This window comes from Canis lupus, chromosome 4 (genome assembly GCF_011100685.1).
Source record: "Canis lupus familiaris isolate Mischka breed German Shepherd chromosome 4, alternate assembly UU_Cfam_GSD_1.0, whole genome shotgun sequence".
Taxonomy (NCBI): Eukaryota; Metazoa; Chordata; class Mammalia; order Carnivora; family Canidae; genus Canis; species Canis lupus.
In genome coordinates, this window is record NC_049225.1 from 38,122,865 (window position 1) to 38,149,398 (window position 26,534).

Below are 26,534 nucleotides of genomic sequence, written 5' to 3' on the forward strand. Positions count from 1 at the left end.
AGGCCAGCCTTGACATAACACGTGGCAATTGCCTAGCCAGGGCCCGAGGAAGAGTAACAGGTACTGTGTATGTGGTGTAGGCTACGGGCCAAGGCTGCTGTCATTCTTCATCTGCATGAACTTGGGTCATCCTCTCCACAACCCGAGGGAGAGGGCTCCCCGCTGATCCCATTCTGCAGAGGAGGAGACTGGGTAGGGCAGGGCAAGCCATTTGCTCAGGGTCATCAAGCACATGCAAGGCAGCTGGCTCTGAGTTCTGGCCTCGTGGTTCCAGAACTTCCACCTTATCATTCTGATCTTCTCAAGGTTTGAACCTGGATCTCAGTGAGAAAAGGGGCTGGGGGAAGCAGTTGCTCAATTTTCACTCTTGCCTCTTTTGGCAAGTTTCTGTGCTCATGATTTTACCTCCAAGGGACAATTTCCCTTTTCCCTAACATATTTCAGGGGGCAATGGAGAGACACTTGTCAGCAAACCTGTGGTGCCCATGCTGGCAGTCGGGCACAGCCCGTTCGGCTGCACATGGGAGGAGGGGCGTCAGCGCCAGGTTTCTCAAGGGTCTCATCGTGAACTGTGGTGGTGCCAGTGTGGGGCTGGTCCCGGGCCTGGCCTCGAAAGGAGGAGCCGGCTTGCGCCCGCCTCTCGCATGCTGAAGTAGCTCCTCCGCGGTTTTTGCCACGTCTACACACCACCTCTGCTATTTACTTAACATTGCCCTCTAATTTCACTCACTTGCAAAAATAAAACCCTTCATTGCGTTTACTTAAAAAGGAAACTTCATCTTGCCACTTCGCACTGGAAAACCAGTGTCACTTGCTAGAACGGAGGGTGACAATGCACATAAACTCAATGAAAAGGAAGCATGTGCTGATGTTCAGCTCTGTGCTCTGTGGGCCTGGCACCAGCTCTAAGTCCGAGGCTAGCTCTCTGGTCATTGAGAGGGAGGGGGCTAATATTAGAGAGGTGGTAGGGATTCCCTGGCACCAGCCGGAGACTTCCTTGTGGGTGCCCCTGCAGCCGTAAAAGGATTCGTCTGTGTCTGACTTGCTGTTGAAAGCGGAACCTGCCTGACAACCTCCAGCCAGCCCCTGAGGTGCTGAGGCTTCCGTGCTCTGGAAAACACCGGCAGGCAGACATGTGGCCTGGCCACCTGCTGTCTCTGGGGCCAGCCTCACTTCCCCTCCCGAACTTCTTCCTGGCCTCAGCTCCACCAGCACCAAGGAAGCAAGGCCTTCGACTCTCTGATTCTCAGTTTCCTCATCTAGAAAATGGGGATGACGAGTCCTCTTGCCAGGGCTGTTTGGAAGATTAGAATGAGATGCTACATCAAAGTGTCAAAGTGACTGTGTGGTGTCTGGCACAGGGAGTAGGGACTCAGGCAGTGAGCCTTCCTGCCCTTTGATTCTCATCTGCTCAAATTTAGAAATTCTGCTCACAGACACATTCACCTCAGCTCCTCTTTTGCAGGCTCTTTCTTACCTAGAGAGTCCAACAGCCTTGGACTCAAATATTCTCTCCTTCATTCCCTCCAGGGTCAGATCACTTCCCTGAGCCTCAGTTTGCTCATCTGTAAAATGGGAGCAACAGCAGCCCATTAGCAGGAGCCCATTGCTCCCCTATGGATTAGGAAATACTTTTGTCATTGGCAAACTTTTGTACCCACATAAGGACTTATTTTTATGATTTGTAATCCTCTGGGATGGGAGGGTTATCAGAGTGTTCCTTGGGTTGGACTATCTACACCCTCAGGGGAAATTATCTGAGTTTGAGTCCACAAGAAAGGCTTTCTGAGTTTGCGATAGGCTGCATGCTGATGCCTCTGTCGTTGAGGGGAATGTCGTGGGCTCCAGCTGAGGCAGCTTCTGTTTTTAGCTGGAATCATTGCTGCTCAGCCCCCCATGTGGAAAAAAGGAACGTGGTGCAGAAATAGCCCATCCCAGGGGCTGCCCAAGAGAAGGGCTTATTTTGACTCAGGATGCTGCAGAAGCTGTGGCAGGCTTGTCAAAATACATCTGCCTCTTCTTGAGCGGCCCACGGATCCTCAGACTCTCGCCAGGACCAAAGAACGGCTGCCAGACGTGCACATCTGGAACTCGGCCCCTGGGAGCTGAGGACAGCTCTGGCTTTGATTCCAGCAATAACCACCTTCCAAGCACTAGAGGGCGAAAAATAAATTTCCTATGTCTGGCATGAAAGAACCCAGATTGGTCTCCATGCTTGCTTGTCTCTGTGGTCCTCATGGCTGGCACTGGGCCTGGCAGGGTCTGGCAAGTGGAATGGGGTTGTCCATAGCTCTTCCTCTGTGGAACTTGCAGAGGAGGCTGCAGAGGGATTATCATACCCATTTCACAGGTGAGAAAGCTGAGGTGCAGTCCATGAAGTGACTTCTGGTGATGAGATCTCATCCTAGCCACATGGTCCTCTTCTCCGAGCCCTCCTCTGCATCTTTGAATTGCTGTGGCTTCTGCCTAGGATGCTCTTCCTCCCTCTTACAATCATTCCCAACCAGTACACAGGTCTCTTCCTCTGGGCAACTCCCTCATCGGGACTTGGTGGGGGCTTCATGTTGGCCCTTATTTGCTTGCCCAGCAACTTGGCACAGCTGCTTGTCAGAGAGGGCAAAGTCATCTCTTGGTGCAGGACCAAGTGTGGGCTTGCCCAGTGTGGACCTGACAAATGTTTACTGAAGGAGTGAATGGTGTTGGAGTGTTTCCTTGAGGGGCTCCTCAACTCAAACCACAGAGATTGATTCAGCACTCAGTCAGGCAAGAGAGGATATAGGACCTCTTTCAAGCTCCCTAACTTGAGGGTAGCTTCAGGGAGACAAGAAAACAGGCTCCTGGCTCTGGAGTGGTTTAGCCACTTGCTCATAGGCTTCTTTTGTACAAGATGCCCCGAACCCGACTTATTCATCTCCCGCCAGAGCTGTCACAGTTGGGGCTCTGCTGTCTCCCTGGTTCCTCAAGTTGAAAGCCCTGGTCAGCATGGATGTGCAGGTCCAAGTTCAGACTACTTGCCCCGAGCCATTTCTTGCCTCCCTCCCCGCTGCCTGTGGGTTCCTCAGGCCTTACCCCCATCACCCCCAAGGTCCCTGCACTCTGGCCCAGCCTCCTCATTGCGTCTCCTCTCCTCTACCTGGCTCCCTGGGTCGCATCTCCATTCACCTGCCTTGTATGGGGCTGACTCATAGATCCTTTGTGAGCTCAGCTTTGACCACACAGCGCTGACCCTGCTCAAAACAGTCAGCAACTCACCCTCTTCTCTGCTGGCATTTTTCAAAGTGGATTGTGTAGCTATTAACAGGGGCTCTGTGAATAGGGGCCCCTTGGTCAGGTGAGTGGGGATTGCTGGGCTAAATGAAGTCAAACGGATTTTTCCCTTCAGGAATTTTTGGGGCCTTTGGTTGAGCTATTGTGGATGATGATTCTTGGGGAGGTGACACAATGTGTGGTGTTTCTAGCACATATAAGATCACGGAACCTTTCAATGCAGAGTCTCAAGGGAAGGGGTGTGCTGAAGAATGCACTTTGGGGAATGCTGGCATGTTGGCTAGAGCCTAAACTCCTTACCTGGGTAGACAAGGTCCTTTATAGCATGGCCAAGCCTACCTTTCCAATGGCTGGTCTGGCCAGTCTGCTAAGATCCAGAAAGTTCCAGGCAAAAAGAACCTCCAGATGCTCCCTGTGCCTGCTGTGGCTTTCCTGCCTCTGTCTGCCGCCCACTCATCCTCCTGCCAGACTCACTCTTTCCTTCCCTCCAAAGCCACCTTTCCTCCAGGCAGGCCCAGCCTAAATGTAACCCTTTCTCAAGCCTTCCCAAGTGATAGTAGCATGAGAGAAATCTTGCCTTCCTCTTGCCCCTTGGGCTCCAGTCTGGCCAATGTTAGGTCATTCTGAATGTGATGTTATTATATGGAAATCTTTGGATCCACTCTAATCTGCTTTAAAAAAAGTCATTTGCAAACTTGAGTATCTTAATCAGCATCGGCACAGGACTCTCCATGAGGGATCTTACCACTGACATATCCTGATGCAGTGGTTGTAGCCTGCTGCGTGGACTCTACATTCCCCAAGGAGCACCCCGGTCAGGCAGCACCCAAAGTTAAAATACATGAACATGCTCTGTCATATGTTTGTTTCCCCCCCAAGGGACAATTCCATTAATGTTGCAGGAGAGGACTAATGTTTACTAAGCACCTGTGAGGCGCAGGACACTGTATTTGATGCTTTACACATCTCAGGTCACCTGATGGCCAGAGCCCTGCCAGCAGGGAGCCCCTGGGAGGAGCTAGAGTCTGGAGGGAATTGCTTAAACTTGTGCAGCTCAAGCAGTTCCTGGTGGCAGGTAGTAACACCAGGATAGGAACCCAGCTGAATGCAGTGCTAAAACCTGCTTCTCCTATTGGACCCCAACCAGGACTCAGATCAGAGCACATCTCCTCCAGGAGTTTCCCTCACCTCTGCGTGGGGCTTCCCCTGCTGGGGCGTTGTCCTCATCCAGAGTGTGCCCACTCCCATGCTAGGGCAGAGCTTCTGCTTGTGTTATGATTATCATCCCCAGCAGGCTAGGAGCCCTCAAGGTCAAGTCTTATTTGTCTTGGCACTTTCAGTATCTAGCATGGAGTTTGGCTGCATGCATGAGGTTGTGTGTATGGGGCGAGGCATAGATGTTTCTTGGCCTGAGGAAGATTCTAGGTCTTTGTGGGAACAGCCCTAGGAAGATACGGACTGAGAGATCCAGTGCTTTGAAACTCACCATCATGCGTTCCTATAGAATAAGTCCTATCCTTCTCTTCTCTTTCAAGGGCGAATGGCCTGTTAGATGACTAAGCATCATTTTGAGCCACTAACCCCCAATAGGAGGTGGCTGGTTACATGGATGGGTCAGCACTACCCAAACAAGCAAACTGACTAGCTGTTGAAATGTGTATGTCATTAGAGTTGCACAGCAATACTGGTTGTCGTTAAAACACACACCAACACAGTCTCCCTGCAGTATGCAGAGGAATCCTGAAAAAATGCAAAGTAGATCATGTCACACCTCTCTTCAAAACCTTCTATTAGCTTAGAATAAAATCACCACACTTAGAATGAAATCCAAAGTCATTTCCTGGATCTCCAAGTCTCCACATGAGCTGAGCCCTCTTTTCCCTCTGCCCACCTTTCTCCCCTTCCTTGCTCCAACCAGCCACAAGGAAGCTGCCAACCTTCTTCCTGCCTCAGGACCTTTGCACTTGCTGTTACTTCCATCTAGAACACCTTTGCCCTACATCCCCACTTGGCTGGCTCCTTCTTGGTGTTCACTTTGAGGCTTGAATGTCCCCTCCTCAAAGAGACTATGCCTCTTTTATCTAATTCTATTTAAATGAGGATGTCACCTCCTATCTCCTTACTCTGTTTAATGGCCTTTATAACCCTTGCCACTGTCTGAAATTATTTTATTTTATTTTATTTGTTTAAATACATTTGTTTATGTGTATATTGCTTGTCTCTCTGACTAGAATAAAATTGCCACGAGGAGAGGAACCTCATCTGCCCCGTTTATTGCTGTGTCCTGCTGCTTATAACACCCACAGTGGCACAGAGAGGACAATCAAGAGACTTGTTCTCTGAGTAGGAAGGCAAGGAGGTGCTTTAGAATGCAGACTTGAGCTGATAGCTGAGGTTCAGATCCTAGTCCTTCCACTTGTTAGTGGATAACATCACACTTTACAGATGAGGAAACTGAGGCACCATGAGGTTTAGTAACCTGCTCCAGGTCACCCAAGGGCACACAAAGCACTCACAAACCCTACCTCCTCAACACAGTGGAAAAGGGTCTCTGTTACTGCTCCAAGCTGCCCTCCAGCCCCCTCTCCTTTAGGCATACTGAACTACCCGCAATCTTCTGGAAGTAGCCCATTCTTTCTTGCCTCTGTGCCTGTGTGCCTGCCCCTCCCTTTGCCTAGAGCACCTTGACTTCCTCTTGTCACCAGGCTGACTCCTACATCCCCAGCAAGACTCAGCTCAGCACCACTTGATTCATGCATGTCCTGACCCCAACAGGTACCCCACTGATAGCAATCTGTCCACCCCATTATTGTACTGAGATACTCCTCCTTTGTCCTTGCCTGCCCCTGTGCCTGGCTGAGCACCCCCTACCCCTCCATCTCCTGCATCTGGCTATGTTTGCCTGCGTCGCTTGCAGCACTTACTACCCTGCACCGTTCTGGCCTCTACTACCAGTCTGTCGGCTCTTTGAGGGCAGGGCCATGTCTGAATGTCCAGGGCCTGTCAGAAAGCAAGCACAGAAGAGGATTTGCTGAAGGAAGAGGAAGTGATAATCAACCCTGCGAGGCAGCAGCCGGGTACGGACTAGAGTTATATTGCTAGTACCAGTTGCCAGAAAGCTCTCTGATAGTGAGACATGTTGAGCCTTGCAGGGGGAACCACAGAGACCAGGGACCAGGTGGGGCCAGTGGCATCCTCTCCTCCATGGTCGTTGCCTGTGTCCTTCTCTCCTCTCTACTGTCTCGTGGGGCCTGGTGAATCTGGGATTGACTCCTTTGTGACTGGTACCAAGTATCGGGCCCTGTCTGTATCTGGGAAGTTTTGCAGTCACCTGTCAGGCCCCTCCTGGGGTAGAGGGGTTGGGCTGAGCAAGGCTGAGACTTTCTCTGATCCTGCCCTGGACTGAGGTGGGGCAGAGGGTGCCTGTCTGAGGCTTAGACAGGGTTCTGGGGATGGCTTGTTTCCTCCCAGGATATCTCTGACATTGGGTGGAGGGGCATAGGACTTGGCGTCCTGCAGACCTGGTTCAAGTTCCAGCTTCCTATTCTTGCTGCCACTCTGAGCTGGATGGACGTGACAAAATGGGACATGCAAGAAAGCACCCTCTAATGGCAAAGGTGCTCTGCAGCTCGGGGGGTGGTGGGGTGGTGAGGAAGCAAGCTTGCAGTTGCTCTGGGGCATGCTGATGGCCCTGGGGTTGTGGATGCAGTGTGGGTGGGTGGGGGTAAGACTGGACCTCTAGTCACAGCTCCTGCTTCTCAGATTCCCTCAGATGCTGGAGGGCTGGGAGAGGGGGCCTCATTTGCAAGTGTTTTCCAGGCATAAATGCTGCCCACACTCCTCCACACAGCTCCTCCCAGCCAACCTGTACTGCATTGCCAGAGGAATCTTCCTAAAATACTCCTCACATCATATCACTCCCCTGCTCAGAAACTTCCTGCAGTGACCTCACATTGCCTGGGATGAGCCTGGCTCCTTTGCCAGCACCCCAAGCCCTCCATAGCCCCACATCTCTTGGCTTATGTGCCTAGGGTCCAGTCTAGAGTGTTCCTTTCGTCTGCTTGGTGCCAGCACTTCATTGAGTCATTGCAGTGTCACCCAAAGATAAGAAGTATGCTTCTTATGTTATATATGGTGAAGACGAGGCTCAGAGAGGTTGACTGACTTGCCCAAGGTCACCCAGGTGGGGTCTAGTTGCACCTGGAGATCCCTGGGCTTTGGGGTCCCTGAACTCAGCTAGGCCTGTGGGGTGGAGCTAGCTTGCCACTCTGAGGACCTCCAGCTGTCAGGCAGCAAATCACTCTGGCAGCCCTGGAGGGCTTCAACACAGAAGCAAACTTTTCAGAGGGAGAGGCTGAAGGCCCAACATACAGGCGTGAGGTAGAGGGCATTGAGCAGGCCCGGAGGCAGGGCAGGCTCTTAGAGCCGCAGGTGGAGGGGAATGTGCCAGGCCTGGTGCAAGCCCCAGCTGTGCCACCCACAGGCTGTGAGGGCAGGCCTCTGGCCCTCTGAGTCCCTGAGTGTAGCTGTATGTTTGTGTGAGAATAAAATACGATGGTGGTATACAGCAGGTGTTTAATAAATGCCTGGCATCTAAAAAGTCTTTTTCTTTCTCTTCGAAGCTTGAAGAGTTCTCAGAGATCATTAAATCCACTCTGTTTTCCTTTCGTAGATGAGGGAGCAGAGCCTTAGAGGCAGAGTGCTTGCCCAAGGTCACACAGCTAGAGGGAGGTGGAGAGGCCTGGGGCCTGTGTCTCTGGCTTCCTCATCCTGCCCTCCACATCTTCACCCCGCTGCAGGCCTACTGATCACACGTGCCTTTGAGCTCCTGGGAACCAACAGGCATGGCCAATTGTTGTGTTGTGCTTGTCCTGAGGAGTCGCGGGTGGGGATTCTGGTGTCCCTGTGCCTACCCCCAAGGAGAACTGGCCAGGCGCCAGTCCAGATGTGGGTGGGTATGTGCATGGTCAGTAGTGAATGACTGCAAGCTGAGCCTCAGAATGAGGGAAGGAAAGGGCCATGAAGGTCACGTGGCAGGAGTCATTGTCTCAGGTCTGGCCCCCTGATTTCAAGAGAGGGGTGGGTGGGTGAGGAGCTAGGCCATCCTACCAGTCAGACAGCTGAGGATGAACTCACAGTTCCTGGTACTAGGACCACCATCCTGGGTTCTCTCGCAGTACTGGAGTCCTGAGGTCTCTGGCTCTGGGTGGAAATCGTGCCTCTGCTAGCTGACAATCATGTGGCCTTGGGCACATTACCCATCCATTCATTCCACAAATATCCTCTGGGCTCTTACTCTGTGCCGGGAGGTGTGTCGGGCCCTACGGAGCAGTGTTAATGAGATCCCTGCCTTTAGGAGGCTTGCAGTCTAGAACAAGCTACAGACAATACTTAAGCAAACAAAAAGACAAAATAATTTCAGATGTCAGTAAATATGCCAAAAAAAAAATAACACAGGGTGTGGTGTTCAGGGGAGGAGATGTGGGGAGGGGTTACTCTAGAGGGAGCAGCCCTCACAAGGAGGTAGAGTTTGCCAGGAGGTAGAGATGGTGCAATGTGCCAAGGAGAGGGAGAGGCAGGTGCAAAGTCCCTGGGGCAGGAATGAACTTGGTGCTTTGGAGCAGTAGAGAGAAGGTCTATGCAGCTGGAGCTGGGGGAGGGGGACCGGGGGTGGGGGACGTTGGGGAAATGAGCTGGGAGAGGCTAGTGGGGGCCAAGTCACCCAGGGCCGAGGTTCCCAGAGCAGACTGTGGATTTTTGTCTGAGAATAGTGGGTCTCTGTAGATTGTAAGCAGTGGAGGAACAGGTTTGATTGCCTTTTAAGAAGACCCCTCTGGCTGCTGTATGGAGGACAGATTAGGGGAGAAGGCTGAAAGCAGGGGATGGGTTAGAAGGCTGCAGCTGCTCCCCACAAGAGGTCATGGTGTGGACCAGACAGTAGAGACACCAAAAACTGTTTGGCCTCCTAACATCTTGGAACTTAAGCTCTGTGTTCTGGAAAAGGGTTCTGCTGTGGACTGTCACATAGGCTAGTTATGAAGATAAAGTGAGAAAACCTATAGGAGCGTGAGCTGCTGACCGCGGCACCTGCAGACATGCCCTGTCATGGGCACTGGGAAGGCCTCCTGGAGGTTCAGGTCTGCCTGGGGCATCCCCATCTGGGAGCCGGTCCTTGTCAGGGGTTGCTCTAGGCAGAGCAGTGACTGGAAGCCCACCAACACGTGTCTCTGGGGTTCTGTTTCTTCCTTCTCTCTTAGGGGCTCCTGATTGAAACATTCTCTCCTAAAGTACAATCCAGCCCCCAAACAGAGGCTTATCTTCCCAGCCCCTGTAGTTGACAAACATTGCATTTGGCACTCTTTAAATGTCCTATATAATCTGGCCCCTTTTTCAGCCTGCAAAGGTACTTTTCTTCTTCCTCCTTTTTAATTCATTCCTGTTTTTTCTGCTCTGAGGGGTTTTGTTCTGTTTCTGTAGGTATGACAGGTTCATTCCTGCACCAGGACCTTTGCATTTGCTATGCCTGGGTTGTTCTTTTTCTTTCCCTGGCTGGTGGTTTCATGAGAAATCTGCAAACTGCTCCCTAGACAACTTTGCATATAACCCCACACCCTCCTCTTAACAAGACTCATTGACCTTGTCCCACAGACGAGGAAACCAAGGTCAAGAGAGATGAGTGTGCCTGAGGTCAGGAGCTGGGCAAGGGGCATTTCTAGGGGGCATGCACGTCGTCTGCCCTCAAATCTGGGCACACAGGTAAGGCCTTGGAGTAAAACAGGCACAGTAGACTATGCAGGGTATGGTGAGGAAAGGCCTCAGCAATGGAAGAGGTCTCAGAGGGCCATGGGTTCCCCACAGCTCTCCGCTTCCAGAAAACCCTCCTGGATTTTTTTTTTTTTTTTTTCAGCATGTGAGGCAGTTTATTGACATTTGCTTGCCCAGATGACTTTTCCTCACTGTTCTGGGGTTAAAAGAATTGAGGGGAAAGGGGACGTGTACAGATGAAGCCAAAAGGCACACACTGAATACGCCATGATGGGCTGAAAAGAGGTTGCTCTGAGACTGACAAGCCCCCCATTTCAGAGGCTAAGAAAGTTTGAGCCCAAGAACATGCACTCATGTAGCCAAATCCCTTCTGTCAGTCAGAGGAGAACCAGGCAAACCCTGGCCGGCCAGCCTGCCTGCTGGCTCTGCCACCAGGCATCTTCGGACCTGGCTGTCATGCTTGTGAGACCACTGATACCACAGTAGCCATGGCGTCCTGACCTAAACAAACAGGGAAGGCCTGGCCTGACCCCATCTGTATGGCAGAGACAAAGGTGACTGATGAGCAGATCTGTGGTGCACAAGTGATGGGAGGGGCAGTGTTGTCAGCATGAGATCACGACTCTAAAATGCAATGTAAATCCACAAGGTGTGGGTCTGAAGGTTGGACACAATGATTAAGTATGGAAATGTCACTCGGAGCTGACCCAACTTCTGGACAGACAGACTTCTTGCACAGCCTTTGCACACAGGGTTTAGTCGCTGATTTGCCCAGTCCACATGAGAGGAGCCTGGATGAGAGGAGCAATGTGCATAATTTTGAAGGGTCACTGCTTAGCTTCCATAGAGCACGACCCTGGGCCCCAGAGAGCCAGCCACCTCCTCCCTCATTAACCCCTTGCTGGTGAGGAATAACCCCCTCTCCCCTGAAGGCTTCCTCTGCCCTTTCCGTGACAGATTAGGCGGGGATTGGGGCGTTCCCTTGTTCAGGAGGCCCCTCCACAGGGGAAAACCTGAGTGCCTTCATTGCAAAACGTGAGCAGGAAGGAGGCAGTAAGCATGTGCATGCGCATGTGTATGTGTGTGTGTGTGTATCTGCATGTGTGCACGGGTGGATGTGCACCACCCTCTGTGAGTATGTGCATACAATATGCGCATGTGTGTATGTGGTGGGTGTGTGCATGTGTGGGTGTGCATGAGTCTGAGCATGTGCATATGTGTGACATGACACGATAGGCACGTGTATGTGGGGGGAGCAGGGGAAACACAATGTGTGCTCCTAGGGGCTACTGTTTCACTGTTTACACCTTGGGGCTTTCTGGCGGATGCATTGAGGAAGGTCAGGCCATCGCAGTGATGCCTCTGAGCTGAGTGTGTTCCCCCAAGGCTCCCCGGGAGGCAGCGATGAGGAGAGAGGCCTGGAGGAGGGTGTGAGCCAGGGCCAGCTCATTGTAGTCTGACCCACTGACCCTGCCTGACTGACTCAGTTTGCCCGTTGGCCACGGGGTGGCTGATGATGTCTGCCCGGCTCACTGACCCTCCCAGGCACAGGCTGGCTGACCCCGTGAGGCTGAGTGACTCATCTCTCTCAGCAGCCCATTCTCTGGAAAACCTGCCTAAATCCTAGCTCAGCCTGTGGGCTATTAGCTATTTGGAGCCATGACTCTTGATTCTCTGGATGCAGTGAGAAGCATCTTTAGGCCTTCAGACTCACTGCTTTCCCAGAGCCTCTGGCCCTTCTCTCTGGGGCCTCTGGTCTTACTTTCTCAGTCCATCTGCAAAAGGGTTGTCACCAGGCAGACGCATGTTGAGAGTTTAAGGAGGGTAGGGCTAGCAGATGCTCAGGCTCTGGAAGGGCTGCTTCAATACCCAGAGGCGCAAGCCTGGGCCGTGGCCACTACAGAGCTATCTTGCAGTGGAAAGAGGGCATGCAGGGCCACTGAGGCCGGTCAGGGCCAGAGGAGGAGGGGGTGCTGGGGAACACTGACCCCAAGGCCATCCTTCCCAGGCGCTGAGAGTCTAAAGAGAGGTCAGTTGGGGGGCGGGGAGGGGATACAGCGTGGCTTTCAATGAACTTGGGGAGGACCACAATCAGGTTGGTGGGGGGGGGTTGTTGCAGCGGCTGAGAGGGGGACATGGGGGAGGCATATGGAGTTTGGAGCCACACTTGATGCTCATCTCTGTGACCTTGAACAGGTCACAGCCCTTCTCTTAGCTTCCTTTTCTGTAAGATGAGATAGTACTAAGTTCTTGGCTGTGTTATGGGGAGCAGATTCATCAGATAGGGACGGGTAAAGGGTCTGGCACATAGTGGGTGTTCAGTAAGTGTCAACACTGGGAGTGACTGAGGAAGCGAATATGAAAGGCGCGCTAAGGGACCTTCTGTTCTGGATGGACATGAGGCCCAATGGGCCCATCCCGCAAGGCCAGCTCCAACCCCCCCGCCCGGATGGCCTGCTCTGCCTCTTTGTCCTCTGGGCTCCCGCAGGGTCTGTGTCCCCCTCTTTCACAGCCTTATCTGCTGGACAATCTATCTGTCCCTATCTCTGTCTTTGCCATAATTCTCAGAGTTTCTGGAAGGGAGGGATCTTGGGAGGAATGCTTATGGCTGATTAAATGGATCAGTCTGTCTGTCTGCTGCACTGACAGTTCCATGAGCAGTGGAAGGGCAAGGTCAAGGGGAAGATACTTAATGTTTATTCCTCTCTTACTAGATGTTCTACATACTTTATCTCATGTCTCACTACAACCTTGCAAGGTAGGTATCATACCCCCATTTTGCTGATGAGAAAATGGAGGCTCAGAGAGAAGAGAGACTGGTTCCCGCTCACTCACAGCTGGGCAGTCTGTGTTTCTAGTCACTGTTCCATTCTGGTCTGAGGCAAGGAAGGGAATCCGCCGCCCTGGCCCCCATGCCTGAGCACCAAAGGGCCCCCACGTGTCTGAGAGCCACTTCAGAGGACTCCTCTGCAGCTGAGGTGCCTGTGTGTCTCTACGGTGTGGGACCTTGATCCTCTGGAGCCTGTAGGGAGGAGGAGGCTTAGAGGCTCTTGAATCTCCGGATCAGAAATTGGATTTTCATCAGTAGCAGGAGCCTGGGCCTGAGGAGCCTGTGGCTCGAAGCAGGACACAGCAGCTCTATGTTCGGGTCCTCCCCACCAGTAGGCTCAGCTTGTGTGTTCCCCGTGCATCTCCCGTGTGCAGGTGCCATCTCTATGGGTGTAACTGCTCCCTGGGTGGGCTTCTGTGTGTCACTGTGTGTGCACCTGTTGGGGGTTTGCATGAAGTGCGTACCTGTGCAGGCATGAGTTCTGGCTGTGCATCTGAATGTTTGTATCCATGTACAACTTTGCAATTTAGGGTGTGTGTGTGTGTCTGTGTCTGTGTCGGGGGCTGGGATGGAAGGTGAGAGCTGCCAAAGGGGACATATGGGGACAGGGGCCTCCAGCAGCCACTGAGCCTCACCGTCCCCCTCGAGATCTCTGCTTCTAGAATCATTCATGTAATGAAATTCAATGCTTTCCTTGTCTCTACCTTAAAACATTTCTGGCACAGACTTTGTAGTTAGAGAGTTCTAGCTCAAATCCTAGCTCCACCATCTGCTGTGCGGGAGGCTGGTGAGTTACCCACTTTCCCAGGCCCCGGGTTCCTCTGTCAGACGATTGTAATGACCGGAGATGACACCTGTGTGCCCAGTGCACAGGAGGTTCTTCGAGGTGACCATGCTATAGAAAGACGTCTTGTCAAACCATGTGTGTAAGCAGGGGATAGCTCCTTGACATCATTGCAAGACTATCTCTTTCCTTTCTGGCCATGTGTATCCTTTTCTCTGGCACCAAGTAATGCAGAAGAGGCGAGATCCTCTCGGACCTGCTGCATGACTCAGAATAACTGCACACCTTGGCATTGGGACAGCGTGGCTTGTGTGGGCTTTCTAGACTTTGCCTTGAGATGAATTGTGCTGATTTTTCACCCTCTGTGGAAGGCTAGACATTAAGCTCTTAAACTAAAAAGGGAGGCACTCCTATTTTAAAATGAATGGAATGCACGGAATTTTTGAAGCTGTAGGCTTTATAAAGTAAGGCGTGAGTTTGTTTTGCAGATCTTACGGTCTTTTAGGCAGGGTCCGCCTGGTGGTGAAATTGGACATTGCAACCCAGCTCTATTGTTGAATACCTGGGAAATGATTCAGATTAAAAAATGCTCGAGTGCCTCCACCTAGTCAAGAGCTGCCCTTAGTTTGTCACTTGTGTGGTCTCACTTCCTCTGGTCAGACAGCAGCCCCATTTTACAGGCCAGGTGTCCAGCCTGCTCAGGGTCACTTGCCATTAAGCAAGAGAGTCAGATTTGAGTCTTGGCCTTCTGACCTCAGGTCACCTCCACCAAGACAGCTATTTTTCCACCTCTTTTAAAGAAACAGAACGTAAGAAGTTTGGAATGAAGCTGTGCTGGCTAGGGTAGGGGTGTCTGGAGACCTCTGCATGGGTCCCTCTCATCCCTGAGGTGGCCCCCAGAGGCTTTCCGGCATCCTGCTGGGAAACCCACGCTGGGGGAGGGGGGGAGCAGCCTCGCCTCCCTCCACTTTGGAAACGTATCTCTGATTTCTAGATGAACATTGCAAGAAAGATAAGAGTCACTTTATTACCCAGAAGTACTTTTGAGGGGTATTGTGATTTAAAAAATATGGTTACAAATTGTTTGCCAACAACCTCATGATCACTGGCTATAGTGATCTTGTTTGATCTGTCTCCCCAACTAGACTGTGGGCGATGAGGGAGCAGGAACCTTGGCTGTCATATTCAGTGTGGGTTCTCAAGGCCTGGCCCAGCAGAAGGCACAAGGTGAGTGACTGACTGGAACAAAAGGGAACATCATTCCCATTTTACAGATAAGGAAACCAAGACTCACGGACGTAAGGCTGAGCTCGATTAAGCTGCTAATAGGCAGCCAAGCCACAATTTGGACCAGCTTCTGGCTTTATTGTTAGCTGTGGAGCAGCAGTGAGTTGGATGGATTTATCCACCCACCCCTATCCTGCGGAGTAGAGATGGAGACCAGACTTTTGCCCCATAAGCCCCGAATCTACTCTCCAGTCTCCCAGTCCAGGTGCCCTATGGTCTGTCTGTAGAATGGGGACACAAAGACAGGATCTCTCTGGGTCCTGGAGAGAATTAATCAGCAATTTAGTGTGCAAAACACTTTCCAGACCAGTGTTAAGTATGATTAGTATTTAATTTAGTTTCATCTCCCCCTGCATCCCAACAAAAGGGAACAGATGGCCCTGGCTCCAGGTGGAGAAAGGGAGGGCGGGGCCACCCAACACCAGCAGGAGGTTTTCAGCGCTCTGGCTTCCAATTAGCCCCTGCCTGATGCAGGAGTCCAGGGCCATGGCTGTGTGGCTGTGGAGAGGTCTTTATCCTAAAAGCCAGGTGAAGGGCAGGGGAAAACACAGCTTGGGGGCTGAATTCCCCTTCCTAGCTGCGTGACCTTGAGCAGGTCATGGCTCCCCTCGAAGTGTCAGATCCAGGATATCTGTCCTGCGGGGATGGAGTGGGTACACGAGACCCGACTGAGAAGGCACTGGCCCTGGCCATGGTCAGTGCCCAATAAACACAAATCCCTTCTCCCTGACTCCTTTAGGACACCCAAGCATGGGTTTGGTTTACTCTGGGGAGGCTTTCATAGAGTTGAAAACACATGGGAGGTGGAATCTTGCAGATCTGAACACAAGCCAGTGGCTCCAACTCTTGTGTGATCTCCTTCATTCTTCACGTTTCTTATCTGCAAAATGGGCATGACTGTGGCTCCTGCTCTGCCGCCTTGCGGAGTGGACATTAGCTGAGACGATGGCTTTGGAAACTGTAGAGGGAGATACACATGGGAATGACTGCTTCTGTTTCCTTGCTTTTTCTGCCCCACAGTCTGTCTTTTGGGCTGTGGACTGGAGGGGGGGGATAGTTTGAAGGCGGTAGGATGCTGGGACGAAATCCATATGTAACCCGGCCTGGCTGGGAATGTATCACCGTTCTGGGCTCTATCCATGCCTCTCCTCCTGCCCCCATTCAGTTAGGGGACCAGGACCCAGAACACAAATGTTCAAAAGCAGGCTCTGGATTCTAAGAAACAGAGGGGCTACCCTGAGCAGGAAAGAGCAGTGCAGCCAACAAGGCAGTACCACTCAAGCTCACCATGGTGCTGGGTTTAAAAGGCTTCACATGCTCAAAATACTGGGAGACCAGAGGGACCAATGGGGCAGAAGGTGATGTGCAGAGGATGAGCTTTGGAGTCAGGCTGACCTGGGCTCAGATCTGGAATCTGCCCCTTTTTATCTCTGGGACCCTGAGGGCTTTACCTCTCTAAGCCTCAGTTTTCTGTTCTGTAAAATGGGAATAATAACACCCTTTTAGAAGAGCCATAGCAAGGATCAAATAAGAGACAATATGAAACCCAAAGCCATAATGTTTCCTGGGATGGCTCTGAACTTTCTCAAAAGAGAGTAGAAAGGGAAACAACTACCAATTCGGGGGATCATCTATACCTCTCATTATCTTTACCTCCCATTTTGTTTTCCTTTGTCTGGCAACAGCTCCTTGTTCTGTTATTTGGGGAACTACTGGAGTTCTGCTGCCATCAGATCACCTCACTTCTCTAGTTTAGGGAGGTCATGTGACCTAAACCAAAACAATCAGAATGAAACCTAGGACCTTTGTGGGTGCTCCCGGGAGAGAAGTCCTGCTTTTCCTGTTACTTGGGACAGTTGGACAAACAACTGGTGCTAATGGCAACATCTTGCCACCCTGGGGGGCAGGGAGAGCCTGCCTGAGAATGGGATGACCCGGAGGAGGGCAGGGCTGAGAGAGAGAGGGAGAGAACTAGCTTCCTGATGACCTTACGAAGAACCAGGACCCAGCTGTGCATGCGCTTTCAGCAGTGTGAGCCACTACTTTACCTTTTCATTTTTACCTAAGAGCAGTTTGAGCTTTTAAAAACTAAAAACCACTGGCGACTTTTTTTTTAAAACTAACTCACCTATAATAAATAATGTGATTCTGACAGAACCTTTGATTTTGACAATGGGATTATTGCAGACTTGAGCATCTGGGAATAAGATGAAGATATTTATTTAGGTTTAATTTGCTAATATTTTGTGAAAATGTCTGTGTTTGTGTTCATGAGGCATAATGGTCTTGTGATGCTTTGTCTGGTTTGGGGATCAAGCTAATGCTGGCCTTGTGAAATGACGGGAAGGTTCCTTCCTGTTTTCTGAAAGATTTTGTGCAGTTTGTATTATTTGTTCCTTAAATGTTTGGTGGGATTCACCAGAAAAGCATGAGGCAGATTTGTGATGCCATAAATTCCCTTAAAAAAAAAAAAAAAAAAAAACAAAAAACGAGGAGCTGTTTTGTTCACGATTTCTGTCTTATGTGTTGACTGGACTATTTCCCAACATTTTGTGACCTAAATTCTTGTTTTGAGCTGCTCCAGCCTCTGATAACTCTGATCTAAATTTATGTGTCCAGTTTTGTGGTTTTTACTTTAAAAAAAATCAACAAATTGTTTGTGATCTTTTTAAAAATTTGATATAATACAGTTAATATTTATTTAATCTTAAAGTTGCTGTGCCCTGTTTAATTTTCAGCTTCATCTCTCAGATTGACCCGTCGATCTCACCTCCCATGCTTGTCCATGCTTTCGCTCTATCTTGAGCTCTCTTTCTTGACCCTGCCCTGGTTTACTCCATTGGGATACCACTTCTACTAAACTTTTCTGGCTTCCCAGTCTGGGCTAGGTGACTTCCCTGGCTCTTCTTACTCTCTGGGCTCTCTTCCTCCACTGCCCCCCGCCCCCCACCGCCCCCAAGCTGGAGTCATCTTATATTAAACTCATCATCTGTGGTCTGTGTTTGTCTCTGTCCCAGACTGTGAAGTTCTAGATGGCAGACCCTACATCTACTCCATTCATTGTTAGATTTCAGCTCTGAGCACAGAGCCTGGCACATGGGCCCTTGACAGACCCTCAATGAGTGAATGAACATTTATTGCTATTCATGCCCACAGCCATAGCAACAGTAACCACCTATGTGTACACACCTCTGAATAGTTTACAGGAGCTCTCATGGGCTTATTCTCATTTGAATCCTCACAGTAATTCTGTGTGGTCGGTGTCACTGTTTGCATGCACACTGAAGCCCATAGGAGAATAGTGACTTGCCGAGCTATGGAAACTGCAGGGCTGGCATGCAGAGGCAGGTCTTCCTGACTCCAAATCCAACCACTCCCCTCCAGCTCAGTTACATGCCAGGATGCTATTTGGAAAGTGTTTTAGGATTCACCCCTAGGTGAAATCTGGTGCTGAAACTGTACTCCAGGGAGGAGTGTTGGGCCACGATGGGGGCTGGAGACAAGGGCCCTACAGATGCCCGGGCTTCCAGGTGAGATGGGTCCACAGCTTACTGGGAAAGGAGACAAGAGACAGGGAAACTGGAGTTTCAGCAGCAGAAGGCAGGCAGTAGCACAGCGCAAGGTCTGTGGAGGGGAGTTTCCAAAGCAGGGCTAGACCATGGCAGGCAGAGGTGGAGAGAGGCCCCTCCAGTCTGGGGACCAACTGACTTTGGATGTGGATTCAGCTATCACCTCTCCAGCCTCCCAACCCCACCCCAAATCCTTGTTGCCAAACCTTTCCTGACCTCACTGATCTAATGGATGTGTTAAACCAAGGCTTCTAAAACCCACAGAATGAGATTTGGGCTTTGGGCTCAGGGCTTTGTTCTATTGCTTTCCATTCCTTCCTCTTTCCATTTGCCTGCCTAACTCCGACTTATTCTCAGGTCTCAGCTTAGATGTCCCCTTCCCCAATTCTATGTTGGGAAAGGAGTCCTACCATTCCCTAGAGGCTTACTGTGTGTTCATATTTCTTGACTCTGACCCTGAGAGCAAGGACTGTTTTACTCATCTCTACATCTGTAGTAGGCAGTGCTTTTCGTCTGTAAACTGGATGTGGCGATTCCTAATCACAGGGTGGATTATGAAGATTCAGTCGCAAGTGAGATTTCAAACACCTCAAAAATGTCATAACTGACATGCAATGGAGCCTAGTCATTTTTTCTTAGCTAATGTCAAGGAAGGCTTCCTCTGGAGCAAGCAGAGTGCTAAAGGGTTCATGTGTGTGACCTCGTTGGATCCTCTTAGTACATGCTTCCTTCTGTTGGTCCGAGCAGCAGAGTTCTGGGCAGAGAGGCTTACCTGGAAGGTGTGGAAGACTGAGGGGATCAAGCCATGTCCCCTTTATCCCCCCCCTACACACCTGACTCGACTCTGAATAAGTTAGCTCATCTCTCTGAGTTTCAGCTTTCTTTTCTGAAAATGGGGCCATGAAGACATACCTTTCTGTATTGTGAAGACTCCTGCCTGCAGAGCAAGGCACTTAAGAGCTTCCTCCTCCTTTCCCACAGTCTTCTTGTCCCTTGCTGCACTGGGCACAGGGCAAGGCACACAGAACATAAGGCTCCATGGGTGGTTGACTCTCACCCACTACCCTCTCCTGCCCTCAGATGGAGTCTATGCCTGATTGCCATCTGTACCTCCTGTACCACTTTTGGGGCCAGGTACCATTTTGGTCTCCAGGACACATTTACTGAAGGAATGAATAAATTCCAGATGGTGGAAAGAACAGGAGCACAGACTACAGATATGAAAGGCAGACAAAGCAGAATATTATGGGAAGACCAGGGAGGAGTTGGATTTCTCTAGAACAAAGTATCAGGAAGTGGTTAAGATACCTCTGATTAAGCTGTGCCCCAGCTTGAAATTCATCTGACATACTTACTTATCTCTTAAATCTGAATTCAAATATCACCTTCTCACTAGCTTTGTTCAACCCTCTGGGCAGAATCAAGTGCCCTTCAAGATTCTGTTCATGCCTCCTTTGTACACTTTTAATCCTATGTCATAGATTTTTGGTTTGCCTGACTGACCCCCTGCCAGACTGTGGGTTCCCTGAGCGCAGGGACTATGTCTGGCCTCTCTTGGGATCTCCATGGCTCGGGGATTCTGGAACTAGAAGGCTCAGGTCATGCTATGTCCCCACAGCAAGGGTGTGTTGAACTAGTGAATGTTCCACTCAGAGCCCAGAACAAATGCACTTGTGTCTGGATACTTGCTCCTTCTCAGCAGCCAGCCAATTCAAAGGCCAATGGAGATGACGGACCCAGTTGATCTGACTTGCATGGTGGCAGGGAGGCTATAACTGCTGACCTTGGAAGCAGAGCTTGTGTGGGGTGACTGGGTAGGTGGGCTCTAAGAGTCAAGAAGTACACTGGGCTCCAGTTCTCTCTGCCACTGCCTGACCTGGGCTAAGTCCCTTCACCTCTCTGAGCTTTGACTTCTCTGTGACTCGAGGACTGGAGAGAGGAGAGAATGTCCTGTAGAGATAGCTGGTGCTCCTCTCACTTCTAAAGTTTTATTCATTTATTTCCTGGGTTCTTAGAGACTGAGAGACACACGTCAACTCTCTTGTGTACACACACCCACACACAGGAACACACACAGCCTGCCCAGGTACACATACACACAGATTCATAACAACATACTGACTTTTAGAGACACAGAGACACACATGTGCCTAAATGTCACACTTGCACAGGATATGGAGACACTTGGCCTCCTGTGTACACATATCCCTGCAGATACAAAAGACTTGATTTTTCAATCCTCACACAGTCTCATTGATACCAGCAGGTATGTGAGCACAAGCACACACATTCCCTTTGGGGATCTAAGCTGCTGCAGTGGGGGATTTGAAGCAGACCTGCATCTCTGCTCTGGCAGGTGGCATGTCTCTCTGGCCTCTCTCTCAGGCTTGGGCTGGGCAGAGTAGCTGCTTGGCTTCTTGGCTGAGAGGTGAGCAGAGTGAACCCCACCCATGGTCTGCAGGGGTGAGGATTGGGCTGGGGACTCATCTTCCAGGTTACTGCCTGTAGATGCTGCTTTTAAAAATAGCTTCCTACTGCTCCCAGGAAAGCTCTTGGGGAATGAGGACTCCAGAGATTGGATTTTACTTGTTCCTTGCCTACCCATGGAGCTGTGTGCAATGCTCCCCTCAAGAGACCACCAGCGCTGCCCTGACTCCCTGGTTGTGTCATGTTACCTGTGGCTAGGAGGAAGATACCTAAGGTGGCTGAATGCTTGAGGTGGGTGGCAGGCAGGGGTGGCTTCATGGCTGAACCTTCCCCTCCCAGAGGACAGCTGCTGGCTCTGCCCTACTGGGTGGAAGCATTATGCACCTCCTGGAGGCAGCGTGACCTACTTAGTGGTTTATACGTGGGCTGTGCCACTCCCTGGCTTTGTAACCTGGGACAAGTTGCTTAATGTCTCTGAGCATCAGTGTTTTTGATTGAAAAATGGGGCTAATCACCTCTCCCTCTTGAGTTGTGAAAGTTAAGCCACAGAAGGTAGGTGCAGACATCTCTCTCCTCTACTCCCCAAGCCCTCACTGCCCTCCAAATAAGGAGAGGCCTGGTTCATGTAGGCATCCCCAGGCCTGCCGTGCCTTACCGTCTTTCTTTTTGGCCTCCTCTGCCTACAGTGCCTCTCTTCTGGATAACCAGGAATCATGTATTTCTGCATTCAGAACCCCAGAGAGCAGTGCAGGAAGCAGCCGTGTGTGTGTGTGTGTGTGTGTGTGTGTGTGTGTGTGTGTGTGTGTTGGAAGGGAGGTCCTGGGGACCACCAGGCTAGTGGTGTACAGAAGTACTAGCTTAGCAGTTTTGATGGTGCAGAAATCAGGCTTCAGGACAGGTCTGGGATGGGGGAGCTGGCAGCTGATGAGACGCAGGGCTGAACCTTACATCTGTGAAGCCTGTGGTCTTGGGCCCTAGGCAGGAGTTTGGGGCAGTTATCCTCACATACACACAGATTCATATCAACGTACTGACTTTGAAGAGTGAAGAGTCTGGGCCTCATCTCTGGCTCTGTGACTTTCTGACTGTGTAGCCTTGGGCATGAGATGCAGCCTCTCGTTTCTTCAACTGGAACTCTGTTGCTCATGTCTCAGGGAGGATAGGTGGTGGAAGATGCTTTGTCAGCCTGTGTATGGCCGGAAAGCACCCACCCCAGCCAGATGAAACCTGGAGGTAGTATGGTCTCTCCAAAAGCCCCAGGAGAGTTCAGAGGGCAGGTGGAGCTCCAGGCCCACCTAATTCTCTTTGTCCTTTGACAAACACTGACAGAGGGACTTAAGGGTGTGGTTGGGCTCTGGCCAACTGTCCTGGCAAAAGGGCACCTTCCTAGAAGGAGTAGATGCCTCTTTCTAGAGAGTAGGTTTCTGAGCATTGTGGGGAGGGTCCATGGTGTGGGCAGGTGGGCCTGGTCCAATGCCCTCTTTGCTGTTTGTTTGCGGGCTGGCCTCAGGCCATCACCAGCCTGACAAGCTTCAGATCCCTGACAAGCTGGAATGATAATGCCTCCTTTGCAGGGCTGCTGTAAAAATCAAATGAGAGAGGTCTTAAGGCCACTCATGAAAAGACCTGTGGGAAGCAAACTTTCTACCTTCTTGATGTTGGTATCTGCATCTGCCTTTGTGTGCCCTTTGCCTGACCCCACGAGGTGAGGCCAGTCCCCAAGATCATCTGTGGACTGCGGGCCAATCACGGGGCCAGGAGATGGTGCAGTGCAAGGACCCAATCAGGTGTGTGTGGGTGCATCTTGTCTCAGTGGCTGGTTTCTTTCCCTAGAACTCACTGTCTCCACCTGTCAGATGGGGGAGGCATCCCATGGGTATGAATCACAGTGTCTCTAGGAACAGAAGGTGCCTCACACCTCAGGGCTTGCTGGGCTGCTTTACTTAGGCTTGGGAGCTTCGAAATGTGCATGGGACAGAAACCATCTGAGTGTGCAGAGGCAGGCATGAAACCTGAGGAGAAGCATTTAGAACAGGCGGGAGCTATGGGGTTATCTAGGTCACTGAGGCTCAGAGAGGGACAGGGCTTACCAAAGCAATACAGTGACTGGTTCACACAACAAGATAGTGACTGAGCCAGAACTACAACCTATAGTTCAGGTATCTCTTGGATGGAGGAGACTGAAATCCTTTGGTCCGGGGCATCTGCATGGCTCAGTGGTTGAGCATCTGCCTTTGGTTCAGGTCGTGATCCCAGGGTCCTGAGATCCAGTCCCATATTGGGCTCCCTGCATGGAGCCTGCTTCTCCCTCTGCCTGTGTTTCTGCCTCTTTCTCAGTGTCTCTCATGAATAAATAAATAAAGTCCTAAAAAAAAATCATTTGGTCCGACCTCCCACCCAAGAGTGCCTGTTTACACACCTGCGGGACAAGGAGCTCACCACCTTATGTGGCAGCTTCTTAATTTGTAATAGCTCTGAATATTTCTCTTTCACCTTGAACTGAAAATCTGTTCCCAGTCACTCCAGCCTCAGCCCTCAGGATCAATATGCATTGCTTCCACAGGTAGATAGTCATCAACAGAGATCACGTGTCCCGAGTCTTCTATTGTCAGGACTCCCAATTTTGCAGCTCCCTATGCAAACAGAACAGATTCCAGACCCTCACCCTCTTGGTTGGTGAAAGGATCATCACACCTTCTCAGAATTCAGATCCAGATTTCCAAAGAATAAATGATGAAAACACCATAGGCCGCCTCATTGACGATGTTCAATACTGCAATAACAATTAGGAAATTTTACTAGTGAAGAAAAAATTGATTCAGAGGTAAAGAGGATTTTTAAAGGCCTTTTCAATTTGTGATTTTCATGTGGGGCAGTTAATCTAAAAGCAAATAAAAGCATCTGAATGCCAGAAAAAAAATATGCGGTGAAATGTATTTTTTTTGGAGAGTAAGTCTGACTCTACTATTTTATTATAGAATTATACCTAAAATAGATTCTACTGACTGTGAACCCCTTGTGGGAGAGTCTGGATCTTTCTGTCACCCACAGCAGCTAGAGCTGGCCAGGACACACAGGAGGCGAATGAGTATACAAATGGATAGATAGGTTCAGTTGATGGTTATTTGAATGTATAAAAGGTCAGGTGCATGTCCCTGCTTCATTCATCTCCTCCTGGACCTTAGAGGTGTGTTGAGCAGTCCTGGGTTTAAGACCATGACAGGGATGCCTAACGGAAGGAATGGCAACCACTCTGGACAGCCCCAGGCTACTGTGGAAAGGAGGTCATAGGCTAACTGGTGGTTTTGCATTCCAAACATCCATTTCCCTTTCTTTTATTTTCTTTTTAATTTTTTAAAAAAGATTTTATTTGTTTATTCATGAGGGAGGGAGAGAGAGAGAAAGAGAGAGAGAGAGAGAGAGAGAGAGATAGGCAGAGACACAGGCAGAGGGAGAAGCAGGCTCCATGCAGGGAGCCCGGACGTAGGACTGCACGTGGGACTCCATCCCGGGTCTCCTGGATCAGGCCCTGGGCTGAAGGCGGTGCTAAACCTCTGAGCCCCCCGGGCTGCCCTCCCTTTCTTTTAATAATGGCATCAATTTCCTTTGGAACTGCTCCTCCCCCAGTCTCTCTCCATGTGGTTTTAGGTAGTACTGAACCCCCAACCTGGGGCTCCAATAGAGGGCATGTGACAGGGGTTTTATCTTTCAGTGCTATCCATTCCTCTGGCTACAGTGATTGGCTCAAGGATGGGCATGTGACCCAAGAGAGGCCAATGAGACTCTTTCTGGAATTTATGCTAGAACTGTGGGGAAGAGTTCTTGTGTGGCAGGTTGCTAAGCTAAGGGGATCTAAGTCTGGAGCCTAGGGGCCACAGTGAGAAGAGAACTTGCCTGAACATGAAACTAACACTGGAAAGCAAAGCTAAGACATGGAGAGAAACAGCTCTGCTCTCATCATTTGAGCTGTGGTGGAAACCAATCATCTTTGAGCCGCTCATCATGTATATCAATAAATTGTCCCTTTTGCTCCAGACCCCTTGAGTCAAGTTTCTTTCACTTGCAACTGCAAGTATATTGACCGGTAGGAGAGTGCAAGAGGCAAAGTTTCTCTTCGGGTTTTGAGAGAGAGAGCGAGCTATCAGGAAGCCCTCCCTCTCTGAGCTTCCCTGGGAACCTGGGTGGGGATGCACACCAGTGCCTTCTCTCTTCCCACCTACATGGAGTAGAGGGACTGGTAGGGCCCAAAAAGCAGGGTGGCATCCTGGGAGAGTCCTTCCTGTCTCTCATCCACACATCCAATCAGCCACCAAATCCAATCCATTCACCTTCCTTAAAATGCTATCACAGGGCCCCATCTTTCTGTCTGTCCCACTATTGGAAATGGCTTTTTCTCAGTGGGTTCAGCATAAGAGTCCAGTCCATCTTCTGTGAAGCTTCCTCATGCCTCTCTCCCTATTCAAGTCAGACCCAGCCACCCCTGCGTCCTCTCAGCACCTTGCACATCCTTCCATCACCATCTTCAAATTGCCCAGTGGTCCTAGGCTGTCTTTGTGTCCATTTCTACCCTCGGCTCTGGGAGCTCCTTGAGGGCGGAGCCCTGCCCCATTCATTCCAGCGCCTGGCGCAGGGAGCACAGACCTCTGATACATCATGCATCATGTCCAGGGAGTTGCTTAGTGCTACCACCCCACTTGCCATGTGTTTTTGTGCTTACTCATTTAAAACCACTTCCAGGGGAGAGAGGGACCAGAGAGTCAGTTATTCATCCTCCACCTCGTCCAGGGGAGCAACTGCAACAAGTCCAGGAGGTCACCCCCACTAGCTGCTGGGAGCTGAGATTTCTACTCCACTTTCATAGGCTGCTTTGAGGAAATCAATGGGCTTTTCAGGAGGATGGTGGGAATTTTCAAGGTATCCTGGTCCAAATGCCAATAAAACCAGATGCAGAAGCAGATGGTGATGACCAAAAGCACATTCCTGCTGGAAGGAGAGAGTCTCATCCCATCCTTGGCTCATGTCTTAGAATTACTGGACCAGAAGAGGACAGTCCCTTTAATTAATAACAGAGGGAGAACTGGACAATGTTCTCCTAATCCCCAGCTCGGGAGACCCCCAAAGACATAAGCAATCAAATCTCTTACCCTGGCTTCTGCCAGCTTGGAGGCTTTTTAACAAGGAAGAGGGTGAAGGGAGGGAGAGGATGCCATTGCCATGCTCTGGGCTGGGGGCCTGAACCCCATCATCTCTTCTCATGCTCTGCAACCACTCTAGAAACAAGGGGCTATCCCCATTCCTCAGGTGAGGGACTGGAGGCCCTGAGATGTAAGATCATTAGCCAAATTCACACAGCTGGTAAGTGGTGAGAAGAACTTCAAATCTGGTCTAAATGACCCCTTCCCCTTCATTCCAGCCAGGCCAGTCAGGTGAAACAGTTGATGAGAATCTGTTGGAATCCTGATCCTCCACTTTCTGACCCAGTAGGTTATATAAACCACGAAGCCTCTCTGATGCTCAGTTTTCTCATATGCTCATTGGGAATGACAGTCCCACCGATCATGGCTGTTGTGTGAGAACAAAGTGGGAAAACATGTCTACTGCGTCT

General features: G+C 50.5%; 1 protein-coding gene and 1 pseudogene across 6 annotated transcripts in view; one reads left to right on the plus strand and one right to left on the minus strand.

Annotated features, from left to right (window-relative positions):
* CPLX2 (complexin 2) overlaps positions 1 to 26,534 on the minus strand; it is an 84,399-nt gene that overhangs the window by 30,561 nt on the left and 27,304 nt on the right. The window contains exon 3 of one of the 6 annotated variants that reach the window (XM_038534711.1): positions 15,246 to 15,891. The exons of the other annotated variants lie outside the window; for them this stretch is intronic. Coding sequence (XP_038390639.1) covers positions 15,794 to 15,891 — 98 coding nt within the window. The 3' untranslated portion in view covers positions 15,246 to 15,793. Of the gene's footprint in view, positions 1 to 15,245; positions 15,892 to 26,534 lie in introns of those variants that run through there. 6 annotated transcript variants of the gene reach the window in all.
* The window catches only part of LOC100686949, a 76,403-nt pseudogene continuing 53,095 nt past the window's right edge, over positions 3,227 to 26,534 (plus strand).